The 15655-nt window shown below is 40.5% G+C and overlaps 2 protein-coding genes across 3 annotated transcripts in view; one reads left to right on the plus strand and one right to left on the minus strand.

The window, feature by feature from the left end:
* The window catches only part of PLPPR1 (phospholipid phosphatase related 1), a 218419-nt gene extending 213912 nt beyond the window's left edge, over nt 1-4507 (plus strand). For both annotated transcript variants that reach the window (XM_087716191.1, XM_087716192.1), the window contains 3 exons: nt 1103-1279; nt 2411-2542; nt 4068-4507. In XM_087716191.1, coding sequence (XP_087572317.1) covers nt 1103-1279; nt 2411-2542; nt 4068-4100 — 342 coding nt within the window. In that variant the 3' untranslated portion in view covers nt 4101-4507. The remainder of the gene's footprint in view (nt 1-1102; nt 1280-2410; nt 2543-4067) is intronic.
* A 4113-nt stretch (nt 4508-8620) lies between these two features.
* On the minus strand, nt 8621-14280 carry MRPL50 (mitochondrial ribosomal protein L50). The gene is made up of 2 exons (XM_014070971.2): nt 14167-14280; nt 8621-12228 (listed from the first exon to the last, which is right to left on the minus strand). Exons 1-2 carry the CDS (start codon nt 14253-14255, stop codon nt 11841-11843), a joined length of 477 nt encoding a protein of 158 aa, XP_013926446.1. The 5' UTR covers nt 14256-14280; the 3' UTR covers nt 8621-11840.
* Between the last annotated feature and the right edge of the window lie 1375 nt (nt 14281-15655).

Raw genomic sequence — 15655 nt, forward strand, 5'->3', positions numbered from 1 at the left:
TATATCCCCCAAATTTTTTGCAATTTTTATTTTTCTTAATTTGTATCTCCATGAGATTGATCTAACATGGCCTAACCTTAGCTTGCATCTCATTCAGCCTCATTTGATACTTGGAAAGCATCTGTTATTGAGATGATGCTATTTTGGGAAGTTGAGGTCTTAATGAAGCCAGGCTGTGTTTTGGAAAGCATAAATTGCTGGAGAAGTTTCTATTGTATTTGCTGATTTAGCCTGTCACTTTTATTTTAGTGCTACAGTATCTGCCTACTCATGTCACCCTTGTAATTATAGTCTCAAAAATTAGCGTTATCTATCTATCTATCTATCTATCTATCTATCTATCTATCTATCTATCTATCTATCTGTCTATCTATCATCTATCTACCTACCTACCTACCTACCTACCTACCTACCTACCTACCTATCTATCTAATCTATCTATCTATCATCTATCATCTATCTATCTATCTAATCTAATCTAATCTAATCTAATCTATCCTTTAAGAAATTAATGTGAGATGTTGTGTTTTTACTATGCACGATTCAAATAATTTCTTCTGAAAATTTCATCTTTTTAAAAATCGTAAGAAATCTGAACAAGAGCCAAGATTCGAAGCTTGCATCTTGCAGTAACATACCAATACAGGTAGCCCTCACGATCACAATTGAGCCCAAAATTTCTGTTGCTAAGTGCGACAGTTGTTAAATGAATTTTGCTCTACATTTTACATCCTTCCTTGCCACGGTTGCTAAGTGAATCACTCCAGTTGTTAAGCTAATAACAAGCTGTTACGCCTTGGGTCCCCATTGTCTTTGCTTGTCTGAAGGTCGCAAAAGGTGATTCCCATGATCCTGGCACCTATCATAAGTTGCTACACATCTAAATTTTAATCACATGACCAGAGAGATGCTGCAATGGTCATAAGTGTGTAAAACGGGCATAAATAACTTGTTTCAGTGCTGTTATAACTTCGAATGGTCAGTAATTGAACTGTTGCAAGTTAAGGACTACCTGTATACAGATGACCATCATATAAGGTGATTGGTGCTGGATTGTAGAGGGCTAGGTTACATGACTAAGGTCAATCTGTTGATATTTCAGATGTACATCACTAGCACAATCAAGACCAAGAGCAGTCGGCTTGCCAAGCCAGTGTTGTGTCTGGGGACACTTTGTGCTGCCTTCCTTACAGGGCTCAACCGAGTTTCTGAGTATCGAAACCACTGTTCAGATGTCATTGCAGGCTTCATCTTGGGAAGCACAGTAGCACTCTTCCTGGTAGGTGGATAAAAGTTTACTATCTTTTTCATATGGAGAATTCCCCTGCCAGCATCCAAACTGGGCCAGCTTGTTAATACAAGGCTGAAGTAAACAGAAAAGTCTTTTTCAAGATTAGTTTGCATCCAGAGAGCAAAGGACATGCTACTTCCTGCTTCCATCACTTGTACAGAAATTGATCAGACTTTTATAATCACCGTGGTTGGTCAGTGGTTCTTGGCCTCAGCTATACTTGTGGCAAATTCTGCTTCCCAACATTTCTGGTTTACTTCTTCCTACAGCATCTGTCCTGTGAAATAGCTGCTTCTTTTTCATCTCAGTCATAAGTTTGGACACTGTTATGTCCTGGGAATTATGTGGTACGATCATGGATTGCTGTAATATAAATCTGCTTTGAAAAGTTTTAGCAGATTAGCAGATGCTTTAGAAAAAAGAGTGTTAATGATCCTGAGAGTCAGTAAACACTTTTGCTAGATGTTGATCAGCATGAGCCAACATTATATAGTACACATGAAATGCTTTTGGAATACACAAAAGCTTTGAATTTATTTATTTATTTATTTTATTTTGTCAACAGGTACAAGGAAACAAGTATCAGTATAGATATGGATGCATGAAAATATGGCACAAATAAATGGATATAAATAAGCAAAACATAGCCGTAAACACATAAAATGAGTACATAAACATATACATAAATGGGGACAATAGGACAGGGACGGTAGGCATGCTGGTGTGCTTATGCACGCCCCCTTAGGACCTCTTAAGTCCCTCTTAGGGACTGTCTTAAGTAGACAGTGAGGTAAAAAGTATGTGGGTTAGAGGAACAGGATCAGGTAGAGTGTTCCAGACATTTACTACTATATTGCTGAAGTCATTTTTCCTGCAATCAAGGTTAGAGCGGATTACATTTAGTTTGTATCTATTGATAGCCCTTGTGATATTGCGGTTGAAGTAAAAGTAGTCATTAACAAGTATGAACAAGATAAAATTGTTAGTTTATGTCAATCTAAAAGAATGCCATTCAGTGATAGAAACTAAGCCCCTGCCACAAAATGCATACAAATATCATCTGGGTTTTAGTAAACATGATTGCTTTAAGGATCTTCTTTTCTTTTTCCGATTCACAAGGGCATCTGTGTAGTTCATAATTTCAAAGGAGCACGTGGGACACCTTCAAAATCAAAAGTGGATGAACAGCGAGGCGTGCCCTTGATGGCATTTCCACGAGTGGAAAGTCCTTTGGAGACGTTGAGTGCCCAGGTACCATATAACCTTCTGTTTGTCCTTTTCTCATTTTGATTAACTCTTTTTCAATAGTTCGGTTCTTTATATTACAAATAAATGTGGTAGTGGGTTTGCTTTTATGTTTTTAGCATTTTTGGCAGGATAAATAACAGCATAAAAAAGACAACCATTTAGGAGCCCCATTATTTAGTTAGCCCAGTCTTTCCATCCTGCATTTTTATATTCTGTTTCATCCATTCTGGATTAAAGGTAATCATTTAATTGGGACAATCTGCTCAATAACAAATACCCTCCCAGGTATCCACTCTTGGCAATTATATTTGAGCCTCTGAGTTACTTCAGATATCATGTCCTGTACAAGTGTTTTTAAAGCAGGAAGAGGAACTATATTGTAATCCAGTTCCCATTAACTCGAACTAACAGGGTAGAACCCCATTAAATATGCTAGGTGGTTCTGGAAACTCTTGCATTAAGTGACATGGTTGTAAGTTGAAAAAAGCCACTTGACTGTGCTGCTTAGTGACAGCAGTTCTGGCCGCCCCAGTTGTCATTGTTAAGCAAGGACTGTATGAGTTGTTAAGCAAAACTATGTGCTTTGTTGCTGAGCTGAGTGACATGATCCCAGAAGCAGCCACCATTTTCCAAATAGCCGACTTGAATTGGGGGGTCTCAGAAAATGGTGGCTGCTTCTGGGATTGCACCGCACAGCCCAACAAAGCTTCTCTAAGCCACACTCTGGAATGCTTTGAAAGGTATGTATGGGCAATGCAAGTGAGAAGGAGGGTGTGGGGCCCAGTGGGGTGGAGAGTAGGCCCAGTGTGCGAACAGGACAGGAAGAGGAGCATGGGATGCATTGAGGTGGGGGAAGCCATGGGAACCCCAGGTTAGAACCTGCACTAGGCATCTCAGGACGCACACAGACCCGGTGGCCCTGAATGTGCTCTGCTTAACAACCCACACATTTGTTTAATGACCACATCGAGAAACCAGTGATAGGTCATAAGTAAGGCAATCACATGAATGCTTCACTTAATGGCTGTCATGACTTCTGACTGTAATGGGCAGGACTACTTAAGTAATTATCCCTGGATTATTTTTTCAGCCTTATTGCTTCCAACCGAACAGAACGTTGGTAATAAATAAGGGTATCAGATCAATGTCTCTTCACCTGTCCACCAGCAGGATAATGCTCCCAAAATGAACAAAATGGAATTATGTTTGGTATTTGGAGGAGAAAGAGAACAGAAAGAATTTGAAACAGGAGAAAAATTACTTAAAAAAAAAAAAGCCTGATAAATTGTTATGAAACAGGCAGTTAGGCTGTGCTCTCAAAAATGGATGGATTCTCCATTAAACCCTCCTTCCTTTTCCTTTCTGGTCATGTGTCCTAGGGTATAAGTGTTTTGAATGGGTTAAAACAATTCCAGACATCATACTTTCTGTGCTTTCCCCTACCTTATTTCTTATTTGTCCCAAGATCAACAGTTGTGACTACATCACTGCATACTAAAGCATATTCTGTCTCCTCTTTGTTCTGCAGAATCATTCTGCCTGTATGACCGAAGTAACCTGATTTGACCAACATCAAGAGAATTTTTTTATTGCCCTCTGCTACAGTACTCCCACCAGAATACAGTTATACTAATTGTCAAACTGCGATGACCAGTATTATTATGTTATGTCTAGTTAGGAACTAATGTTTTGTACATTTTTGTATGAGGAAGTGATATAGCTTGCCCTGGAATTCCCACCCACTTTCTTTTTTCTTGTTGTCAGCTTTAATATATTTATGCCAGAATTTAAGACAAATGAAAACAAAAAAGAAACAAGAGAAAAAAAATGAACTCTTTTTTGATTACAATGTGTTCTGAGGCACTACACCTTTGGGAATTGTTGATGTTTTGTGATATTTGTACACACAGACTTTTTTGTTTTGTTTTGTTTTATATACAATAAATTAAATGATAATTATACTACTAATTCATTTTTTACATTTTTATTACCAGAGATGCTTTCAGTGAGTGAGGGGGTTCAGATTCAGCATTGACAGTGCAATTCTATAGAATTCATACTTGTTTTCTAGAAGTTACTGTAGAATTGTCCCTGCATGACTGCTATCTGGCCCTCAATAGATTATCGATAATGAGAAATATGTATTTTGAATGCTGGTTTAACATAGCAAGACTAAGAACCTGTCTGTTTGCAAACTTTGATTCCTCTTATACAAGCCCCATAAATGTGACTGTGACTAGAGCAGGAAATACCTGAACTTTTCTTTCAGGAGTCCAATTTTTTTTATGGAGCTTGCTCAGGAAATTGTCCCAAGGGGTTAGGCTCATGGTGTGTAATCTTTGGGTTGTTGACTCAAGATTAGTTTCCTATGCCCCAAGGTCTTCATTGAATGTGCATAATTCACACCACTTGCTTAGCAGCTTTTTGTTGTCTTGTAGAGTCTGCTTCAAGCAAACTTTCTTCATGTAAAGCAACAGCAAAAATTTCTTTCGGCATGAAATTATAGAGAAAGTCTGTGTGTGAATGCACACCTGTTGTGCACTATCCTTAAGATTATTGCCTTGAACTGCAAGAACAAATGACTGCAGCTTTTAGTTGGAGTCCAATTTAGCACTAATAGTTTAGCAGATTGGATCAAGAATTCATAGTGTTAGTCAAAAGACTGTATCATTAGCCTTTTAGTAGATTTGAGGAACAGAAGAACAAGTTGGGAAACTTAGGAGAATGAAGTATTATTGCAGTATTATTGCAGTCCCAGGCCGAAGAACAATGGTCTTCACTAAGCTGAAATCCACCTCAGCGTGATACTTTTAAATTTCTTAAGGACTGTCTCTTCCCAAGAAGCATGAAAATCATGTAGGAAATTTTGTAGCCATAATCATTGAATCATGATTGAATCAGAATTCTACCAAATGAGCATTTTTTTTTGCTGTAGATCTATATGTATCGCTTTCTTGTGACATATGCATGCGTTTCTAAGACATGATAAACTTTGGAAGTAGCAGTTAACCTTGGAACAAACATATTAATCTCTTTAGAGCCACTCAAAATCCTGTTATTTCATACAGTGCTTCACAGAAGGCTCCAAATTGATCCTGAAAATTGGAAACCATCACTGTGTTACCAACTGGTGTTTTGTAAAATAGAAAGAGTGTAAATGTTTCATTGCTACATTTGAGCGTATTTTGCAACTCAAAGATGCCTGAGGCCAATACATTTGTGATTCAGTTCCACTGGTGCTAATATATTGTAATACCTTTCACGTTGATACAAACAGGAAATTGGCTGCTGACTATGTGCATGTCAAATACGAACCATGTGAAAAGCATCTTTGTTGTGCCTCTTCAGAAATGTCCCTCCTCATTCATAAGGAAATGCAAAAGAAATTGAGAACACCGGCTCGAGGAGGAAGACTGGTCAAACTTGGTACCTTAGCTCTGCTTTTCCTTGTCTCAGCTCCCTGGGAAGATAAGCTGTCAAGGAGTTAAACGGAAACACCAAGGGAAAAGGCAGCCAAAATCGAATTTGGGTTTCAGCAATTTTCCTTGTTTTCAGGGAGGGACCCTTCTGAAGAGATAGAACTTGGCATGTTAAAATAAAATGCAATGCCTACAGCAGCTCTTGAATTCCCTCAAAATGTGGGTATTCCTTTCTCCAAGTAATGCTGACTTAATTTTCTGAATCAAAAAGTAACACATTTTTATCCAAAACTGATTTTCGTTTTGCGGTTTATTGTTAACAAATCAAAGGAAATGAAGATTGCTGGTCTCGTCCTCTCCTTCCCTCGATTCCTTGAAACTTTCTGCTACATCCCATTTTTCTAGCATGATCATAATCACAATAGTGTTTCCTTTGAGAAATGGAACTTCTCTCTGTATTTTTGCTGGATTGCCTGATGTTGATTCCTGGGTTTTTGTATATAATTTTTTTTCCAAAAGATATAAAAAAAATTATCACAAAACTGTTTGCATCAGGGTTTTGTCATTTTCCTCGGAGTTGGGAGGGATATATAAGACCTGTCTTGTTTCTTAACTATATTTCTTAACCTCCAATCACAGATTTCCTTTAAAACAGTCATCCTGTTGATACCTCACTGGTACTTTATAAAGTGCAAGTCATTAAGAATCCTGTTAAATTAGCTAATAATTCTCAAAATTGTTATCCAATACATTTAGAAGGTGTAATTCAGAGAAGACTGGGATCATTAGTGGCTATAATTGTATTTTTCTCTTGCATATGATATAAAAACACCATTAGTTCCAAAATTCCTTACAAGAGTGTCCTGTTGAACCCACAATACATCTGATGCACAATACAACATACCAGTGATTCTCAATCTTGTCTTCACCATGGACCCCTTTTAAATACCTTTTGTGGCCACAGACCCCCCAAGACTTAACCTGAGATTTAAATCATAAACCGCTTTGGTCGCGCTGATCAATGATCTCTGGAGAGCCAGGGATGGAGGTTATGCCTCTGTCCTAGTGCTCCTTGACCTCTCAGCGGCCTTCGATACCATCGACCATGGTATCCTTCTGCGACGACTGCGGGAGGTGGGGGTGGGAGGCACTGTCCTACGGTGGTTCTCCTCTTACCTCTCGGACAGGTCGCAGTCGGTGTTGGTTGGAGGGCAGAGATCGACCCCTAGGCCCCTGAATTATGGGGTGCCGCAGGGTTCGGTCCTGTCCCCCCTCCTGTTTAATATCTACATGAAGTCGCTGGGTGAGATCATTCGACGGCACGGGATAAAATACCATCAGTATGCGGACGATACACAGTTGTATCTGTCCGCCCCGTGCTAACTCAGTGAAGCGGTTGACGTGATGTGCCAGTGCCTCGAGGCTGTTAGGGCCTGGATGGGGGTTAACAAGCTTGTATTCAATCCAGATAAGACCGAGTGGCTGGTGTGTTTCCCTCCTACTAATTGGCCAAGTTTTCCATCTCTCAGGCTGTGGCGGTCAAACAGTACGCCCCTCAGACAGGGTGCGCAATTTGGGAGTCCTCCTAGATCCACAGCTGACTTTCGAACACCACTTGTCGGCTGTGACCAGGGGGGCATTTGCCCAGGTTCGCCTGGTGCACCAGTTGCGTCCCTACCTGAACCAGGAGGCCCTCACAACAGTCACTCGTGCCCTTGTGACCTCTAGACTGGACTACTGCAACATGCTCTACATGGGGCAGCCCTTGAAGAGCATTTGGAGACTTCAACTTGTCCAGAATGCAGCCGCGCAAGTGATTGTGGGTGCACCTCGGTTCACCCACGTAACACCTATCCTCCGCGAGCTGCACTGGCTGCCTATTGGTCTTCGGATACGCTTCAAGGCGCTAGTCGTCACTTATAAAGCCCTTCATGGTATTGGACCTGGGTACTTGAGAGACCACCTGCTGCCAATTACCTCCAATAGACCGATTAGATCCCACAGATTAGGCCTCCTCCGAATTCCATCCACCGGCCAATGCCGGCTGGCGACTACCCGGAGGAGAGCCTTCTCTGTGGCTGCTCCGACCCTCTGGAACGAGCTCCCTGTGGAGATTCGTACCCTCACCACCCTCCAGGCCTTCCGCAAAGCCCTAAAAACCTGGCTGTTCCGACAGGCCTGGGGCTAAAGAGCTGTTGCCCCCCCGTCCCGAATGGTATGACTGTTGTGTGTTTTAAATCATGTATTGTTATGTTTCGTCTTTTTATTTCCTGTCTGTACCCCCCTTCCCTGATTTGAATTGTGAGCCGCCCTGAGTCCCCTGCGGGGAAAAGGGCAGCATATAAATGTAATAAAAATCAATCAAATCAATCAATCAAAATTTTCCACAAATCTTTCCAGATCCCTTGATGATATTATGGCACCTAGGGGTTCACCGATCACAAGATGAAAACCACTATAAACACAATACAGTCCATTGGAGTCACTCATTGGGGAAAGACATTAAAATACCAGAACTGGATGTTACAAGAATGAGACCAGACCGAAATTGACAATTGTAACCATAACCTAAAATTGGACTAAATATGAGCTTACAGAGGACAAAACCAGGAATCTTATGAAAAACACACCTTCAGAAAATAGCTAAGAAAGAATCAAAGCATTAAGAGCCAAACAATATTTTTATTTATTGAATTTATTTTCTGCCCTTCTTGCCGCAAGGCAACCCTTATGTATGCACCAAATAGAAATGTCATCAGGCAAAAATGCCTAGCGTGCAAGCAAGCGCTTGTCCCATTAACCGTTGATGAATTTTACAAATCAATAAAGCACCTAGCACCCAATCAACTTTGGGTGCTAGGAAGGATCTTGTTCATATGAGCTGTTTGAAACATTTGGGGTTTGGGCTTGGTGACTTCCCTTCCTCTATCTAGCCAGCCTAGATGAGTAGGATGTGGGCAAGTGAGGGTGTGCAGAAGAGTGAATGAGTGTAAGAGCAACAACATATAGTACTTAAAACCGGTAAAGCTTTGTTATGGCTTCAAATTTGACAGTCTCACCATTTGGTTGAAAGTAAATTGTGTCTCCAAGTCTTTCACCGCGGATAACCTGTCTATGCATTCTACACATTCTGGCCATACCTCTATGGATCATGTAGCTTGCAGGGCTGCTACAGATTCCACATTCCACACATGCAAAAGTGGGAACAAGTCACATAAGTGGGGCAAGTGGTAATAAGACAAACCTGGGAATTTTTTTTAAAAAGTAACCATTGATTCAACTTGAAATAGACTCTTTTCTATAGTTGATTAGCTGGATGTGCATAATGTACCCTGTTTTCCTGAAAATAACCCTCCCCAATCGGGCTTTTGAACGCATATTCTGGTTTTATGAAATTGCCTTCACCTAATACAATAACAATCGCTGGATTTCTGTGTGTTGTCCCACAAACTATCCAATCCCATTTTAGTCTAACGAGTTGTACAAATGAACCCAACAGCTTTGTACAGTGAATCCTTAATTGATCATGCTATACAAGAGGAGTGTATGAGTTATTCTTGAGTGTCTATAATTCACATCATTTGCAAAGATATCATTTAAGCAATATTATGCAAACAAATGGTGTTTGTATAATTGATATGTCATTATGCAAATATGTCACCATTAACTCATCTTTGATGTTAGTATCACTTTCCAGCCCTACCTCTATGCTGGGTCCATGGCCTGGTAGTTATGTCTAGAGACCTTGACTCCTTGCTGCTGCTGATGAATGCACGGCAAGCCTGTAATAAAATTGGTCTCATCCATAGATTTATTTTGAATGAGGGGATGGATCTTTGCATTGTTGAAACTTACCTGGACACAGGAGTGGGTGAGTGAGATGTTCCCCTCTTGGAGATGTGCCCAGCCAGATTTCCTGCATTACATCGGTCACAATCAGAGTCACAGTAGACATGTGGCAATGATTATCCGAGACACCCTAATGGCTTTGCAGATTGCTAAGCGTCTCGGGCCTTGTTTGTGAAGATGAATTCTAGCAGCAGCAATAGCACTTGGATATATACTGCTTCAAAGTGCTTCACAGCCCTCTCTAAGGAGCTTAGAGAATCAATATATCTGTGGTTAGACAGGCATTGGAGTTCCTTCAATCTGCTGTCTCTTCAATTGGCATGGACTCAGAGATGTCATGTGATTCACCTTTTGCAATCTTCTGACAAGCAAAGTCAAGGGGGAAGCCATATTCACTTAACAATCGTGTTATTAATTTACCAACTGCAGTGATTCATTTAACAACTGGCAAGGAAAGTCATAAAATGGAACAAAACTCACTTAACAAATTTCACACTTAGCAACATAAATTATGGTTGTAAGTTGAGTACTACCTGAATTTTTAAAAAAAGTATAAATACATTAGACCAAGAATACCAGAAGAAGGAAACAGATCCTTCAAACATCTTCCAACAAAATGAATATCTGCACAACTTAATTAAAAAGTGCCTGACTATTTGAGCCACTACAGCACAACCACACGAGCCATGGAAAGGATAACATTACTATACATTACCATACCATTACAACTGCACGGATACACTATAGCACACACCAACTAAAGCCCTCCAAAACATTTTAAGTAAACCAAAAGACCCAGTAGCCTGAGAAGGAAAAAAACAAAAAAATAAAACAGGAGTCATCTATAACTTCCAGGGTTAAGGACTATAACAGCCATTATGAATATCATGCTGATGACTAGCAGAGCATATCTGTAAACACCAATTAGCAGTCAGAAGGAACAATTAAAGCTCCTTAATCTCACAATATAGACAGAATCAATTGCAATGTAGACTGGAAAACTATTAGCATCTTAAACCAAAATAAATAAATAAATGCTTAGAAGTTTAGCATTCAGACAAATCAACCATCGGCAGACTTACTTACATACCATCAGCAGACTTATCTACATACCATTCAAAAGAGACAAACAAAATGTAAGAAACAAAAAGACCAGAAGATCATTTTCTAAAGCCAACGCCCAGACAAATAGCGATTAATATCAGACAAACTATCAAGAAAACAATATTTCAATCAAAGAACTATGAAGAAAAACATATACTCCACCAACTGACAGAGAAAACTACTGTATACAAACAGGAAACAAACCCCATATTTATTCACACAGAGGTTACTTAGTTGTGTAATGGGGCCCAGATATCATAAGCCAGCCAGTTAAATGCCAGAACATCAATGATTCCATAGTTCAACCCTGAGCCATGTATATAAATATTCTCTTGTAATGGATAGCTTTATTTTCTTACATGAGATTCCCACTATTTTTGTGTCATAAATGGAAATCTGTCTTTATTATCATGTTACTTTTATACTGAATACAGCAAATGAAATTCACTGATGTAGGTTAAAAAACAAGTATTCACAGCTGTCTTATATGGTTAAGATGGTGCATATTTCTTCCCAAGAGAAGTTTGCTATGTGTGAGAGGCCTCCAATGTCTAATAGACTAAATTAATTGCTGCCTCAACACCATTTTATATATGACCAACATAAGAATTTCTCTTGAACATATACACGATAAATGAAGGTAAAAAGAAGAAGAGGAAAATCAAGTCTCAAATATTATTTTCTGGTGACTCATTTGGATCTCCATAGTCTCCTCCGATGAAGAACAGCCTGGGGAAAAAAATCACCCTCTCCAGTTCTTTGTTTCAAAAAAAAGCATGCATGAATTATTTGCTTGGATGAATTACAGTATTATTATTTGCAGGGGGGTAAGAAACATTATTTGGAAACTTGGGAAAACAAAAGTAAGCTTTATCTGCACTTATACTGATGCTGTTTTACCGAGGACAAATGACAGCAGTAATTTTGTTTTAATCAATAGTCCAATTGATCTTCAGATTTGATGGAAGCTCTTGCATGCCCAGCTCATCTAACTTTGAGATGTCTTTTATAGGTGTACTGTAGAAATCCAAGACATCGCCCACACTCTTCATTTGATGGAGCTGGTTATTGGGGACTGTATGGTCCAGATCTGCTGCCATTTGTGCCAATAGCCGATACTTTAAACCAACATCTGCTAGGGATATCCTCTGCCAGTCACTCGAAACTGAGGCTCCCCAAATCTCTCTCACACGAGATTCTAGATGATTCTGGACATGTTCAGGAGGAAGGTATTTTCTACTTCGTGGTGGAGGGCAGACATCTATCACAGGGTAAACATCTTTCACGGGTTCTACTACTGATGGTTGATCTTGTTTCCTGTTGAAATAGAAGAGGATTTTTAACCCAACCTAGTGTCACCTTCAAAGGGATGGGGAACTCAGTGGCTACGACACTGAGCTTGTCGATCAGAATAGTCAGCAGTTTGGAGGTTCAAATCCCTAGTGCCATGTAATGGAGTAAGCTCCCGTTACTTGTCTCAGTTTCTGCTAAGCTAGCAGTTCGAAAGCATGTCAAAATGCAAGTAAAAAAATAGGAACCATTTTTGGTGGGAAAGTAACAGTGTTCCGTACGTCTTCAGCGTTTAGTCATGCCGGCCACATGACCACGGAGACATCTTTGGACAGCGCTGGCTCTTTGGCTTTGAAACAGAGATGAGCACCGCCCCCTAGAGTAGGGAACGACTAGCATATATGTGCAAGGGGAACCTTTACCTTATCGTCACCTTCATATTCAAAGGCTTACTATTTATAATTTATATCCTTTATTCCAAGGTAATCATTCTCCCAAAATAGTTTGTGGCTTGTATAAATGTTTGTAAATCAAAACACAATATTACTTAAATCCAAACAAATGAAGTCAATGATCAACTCTTTTCATAAAGTCATGGGTAGTAATAGACCTCTGTGACAAATAAAAAAATGTGTGGAATTTTGTTGGCAGTCTTCTTGGTTCAGAGATCTGTCCCACAGATCAACTGGTTAAAAAAGCCTTGACATCACCTAATCTTATTGGCATTGTTTAAAACTGCTGCATATGTAGGCATACATCTAAACTCAGAATCCTTTCCCTCAAAATCTCATACTTCAGGGACACACCTCATATTTATTAATACCAATCTGACTACTTTGCTCAGTTTGCTGAAAGAATAAATCAGTTACTTGAACCTAAATTTTCAAATTACCAAAGCCCTTGAGCAAAAGTACATCTCCTTAATAGATTGCTTAGGTATTTGCTGATGTTCCCTCAAGAGTCATCTTAAGCTAGCACTTTATTTTTAAATGGAAAATAGGAAGGAACTAACCACAAAAACTAGTTAATGCAGACCTCCAATTTATTGTTCTGCTTACCTCACTATAGGCAGAGAACCTAATCTGTGTTATGATCAGCATTTGACATCATTACTGACTGATCAGCATTTATTATACAACCATATAAAGGCTGTTTGTACCCTCCTTCAGTGGATGGTACTTATACAGGTAGTCCTTAACTTATAACCATAACGGAGCTCAAAATTTATGTTGCTAAGTGAGAAATGTGTTAAGTGATTTTTTGGTTGGCACCCAAATTATTCGTGGTCTGAGCCATTCGGGAACCGAGGTCCCACTGTACACTGGGACATGGGGAATTCCCCCCCCCCCTTATTTTCAAAGAGCTAAAAGTTGCCAGCAATAAAAGAATCTAACCAACCACATTGGCAGGAAAATGTGGAACTGTAAATCAGGGTTTTGAAAAACATATCGCCCTGGGAAGAGCACTATTAATCATTGCAACTTCAGAGATCAGAAAACCTAATACGAAAGACTTAAGTTTAAAAGTGCCTGACATTCAACACACAACTGGAGGCTCTCCAGGTAAAAGCTGCAGGATGAGAAAATTTGGATGTTGCATTCCAAGGACTCACTCTCTCCTGCAAATATCTGGGCGACCATAAGAGGGCAGCCCAGAGTTTCTCTTTGCTGCCATCTAGTGGCATTTGAATTTTGGCACCACAATTCCGTTAACCAGAGGTCATCAAACTTGGCAACTTTAAGACTTGTGGACTTCAACTCCCAGAATTCTCCAGCCAGCATAGCTAGCTGGAAAATTCTGGGAGTTGAAGTCCACAAGTCTTAAAGTTGCCAAGTTTGGGAACCCCTGCCGTTAACCATTCCCCCACTATCTCACTCCAACTTATCCCCATGTTATATATCCATCCCAATATGATGAGCCTCTTTCCGCGCTTGCTGCATGGAAAGAGGCCCATCAGACACTTACTTCTTTCCTCCCCAGAAACTCCTGCGTCCAGGAACCCCCAAACTCAGCCGGTGTCTCCACACTTTCAGCAGCACGCTGGGAGCCGCCATCTTGCCGACGCATAGAAAGCGCCGCCCTGCCGCTGGGCAAGAGAGAGCGCGGAAAGCCCTTTCCGCGAAAACCCTTGGCATTGTGGGATGTGTAGTTTGTGCCTTTCCCAAAGAGACATACTACTTAGAGGTAACTGGACGCGATTAGTGCTACCTTAATGCGGAGTCTCTTGTAATCAGAAAATAGAACCGCTTGGCTCAGCTTTTATTGGAAAACAAGCAGCATCAGTTTGAAACTGAGCAGGTTTTAATTGCACCGTGACTTTCTTGCCCCTCTCTGCCGCAGAGAAGCGAAGATCGCTGAGTCTAGCTGGAATGTGATTTCCATTCTCTTTGGGTGAGATTTATACAGTTAGTCCTCCAGTTGTTTAGTGACCATTCAAAGACGTTACAACTGCGCTGAGAAAAGTGACTTACGACCATTTTTCAGAGTTACGACCGTTGCAGCATTTTCCCCATGATCATGTGATTAGAATTCACTTGCTTTGCAACTGGTTCATATTTATGACCATTGCAGTGTCCCAAGGCCATGTGATCACTTTTTGCGACCTTCTGACAAGCCAAAATCAATGGGCTAGCCAGATTCACTTAACAACTGGGTTAGTAACTTACCAACTGCAGTGATTCACTTAACTGTGGCAAGAAAAGTCATAAAATGGGGCAAAACCCACTTAACCAATGTCTCAAGTAACCAATTTTGTGCTCCGTTGTGGTCATAAGTCAAGGACTATCTGTCATTTCTCCATTTTGTTTGGGCGGTGGCCAAAGACGGCCCCACAAAAGTGTGTCTTTTGTGTCCTGCCCTTGGAAAGATTGGCATGTGAAAACTGGAAATGCTGGTAAGGTGAGCTTTGAAGCCAAGAGGCGGCTGATGGCTGATTGAGGCGTTGTTCACACTCTCGTTTTTTTCCAAGTTGCAAAAATGGCCCAGCCCATCCTTTTAGTCCGGTTGGACTCAAGACTCATTCTTGACTAAGATATTAAACCAGGCTATTTTATTTCTACTCAAGTATTCCTGCAAATCCACCTCTAGACCAATACGTTGAAGCACTGCTGTTTTATGTTGGTAGCATGTCCATGCGCACTGTGTGCATTGTTTAGAATAGATACTGCTTTCGGCAGACACCTTCAATGCTATTCCCACAAAGGAATGGATTTTATATGAAAACAGAAATGAACTGTCTACTGCAGGGGTGTCAAACTCAATTTTTGCATCACAGTTGTGTTTGACCTTGGGAGTCCAAGGTGGGCGTGGCCAGCTTGACATCACTTGTGTTCAAGGCATCTGTGGAGACCAGAGTGCTCTGCCAGCGAAAACGGGCCCCCAAGCTCTGTTTTTGGCTGGCACAGCCTCCTGCAACCCTCTGCAAACGGAGCTAGGGAGAACGGAGCTAGGGAGG

Source organism: Thamnophis sirtalis, unplaced genomic scaffold (genome assembly GCF_051295495.1).
Source record: "Thamnophis sirtalis isolate CommonGarterSnake01/CBP01778 unplaced genomic scaffold, rThaSir2_p1.2 scaffold_5, whole genome shotgun sequence".
Classification (NCBI taxonomy): Eukaryota; Metazoa; Chordata; class Lepidosauria; order Squamata; family Natricidae; genus Thamnophis; species Thamnophis sirtalis.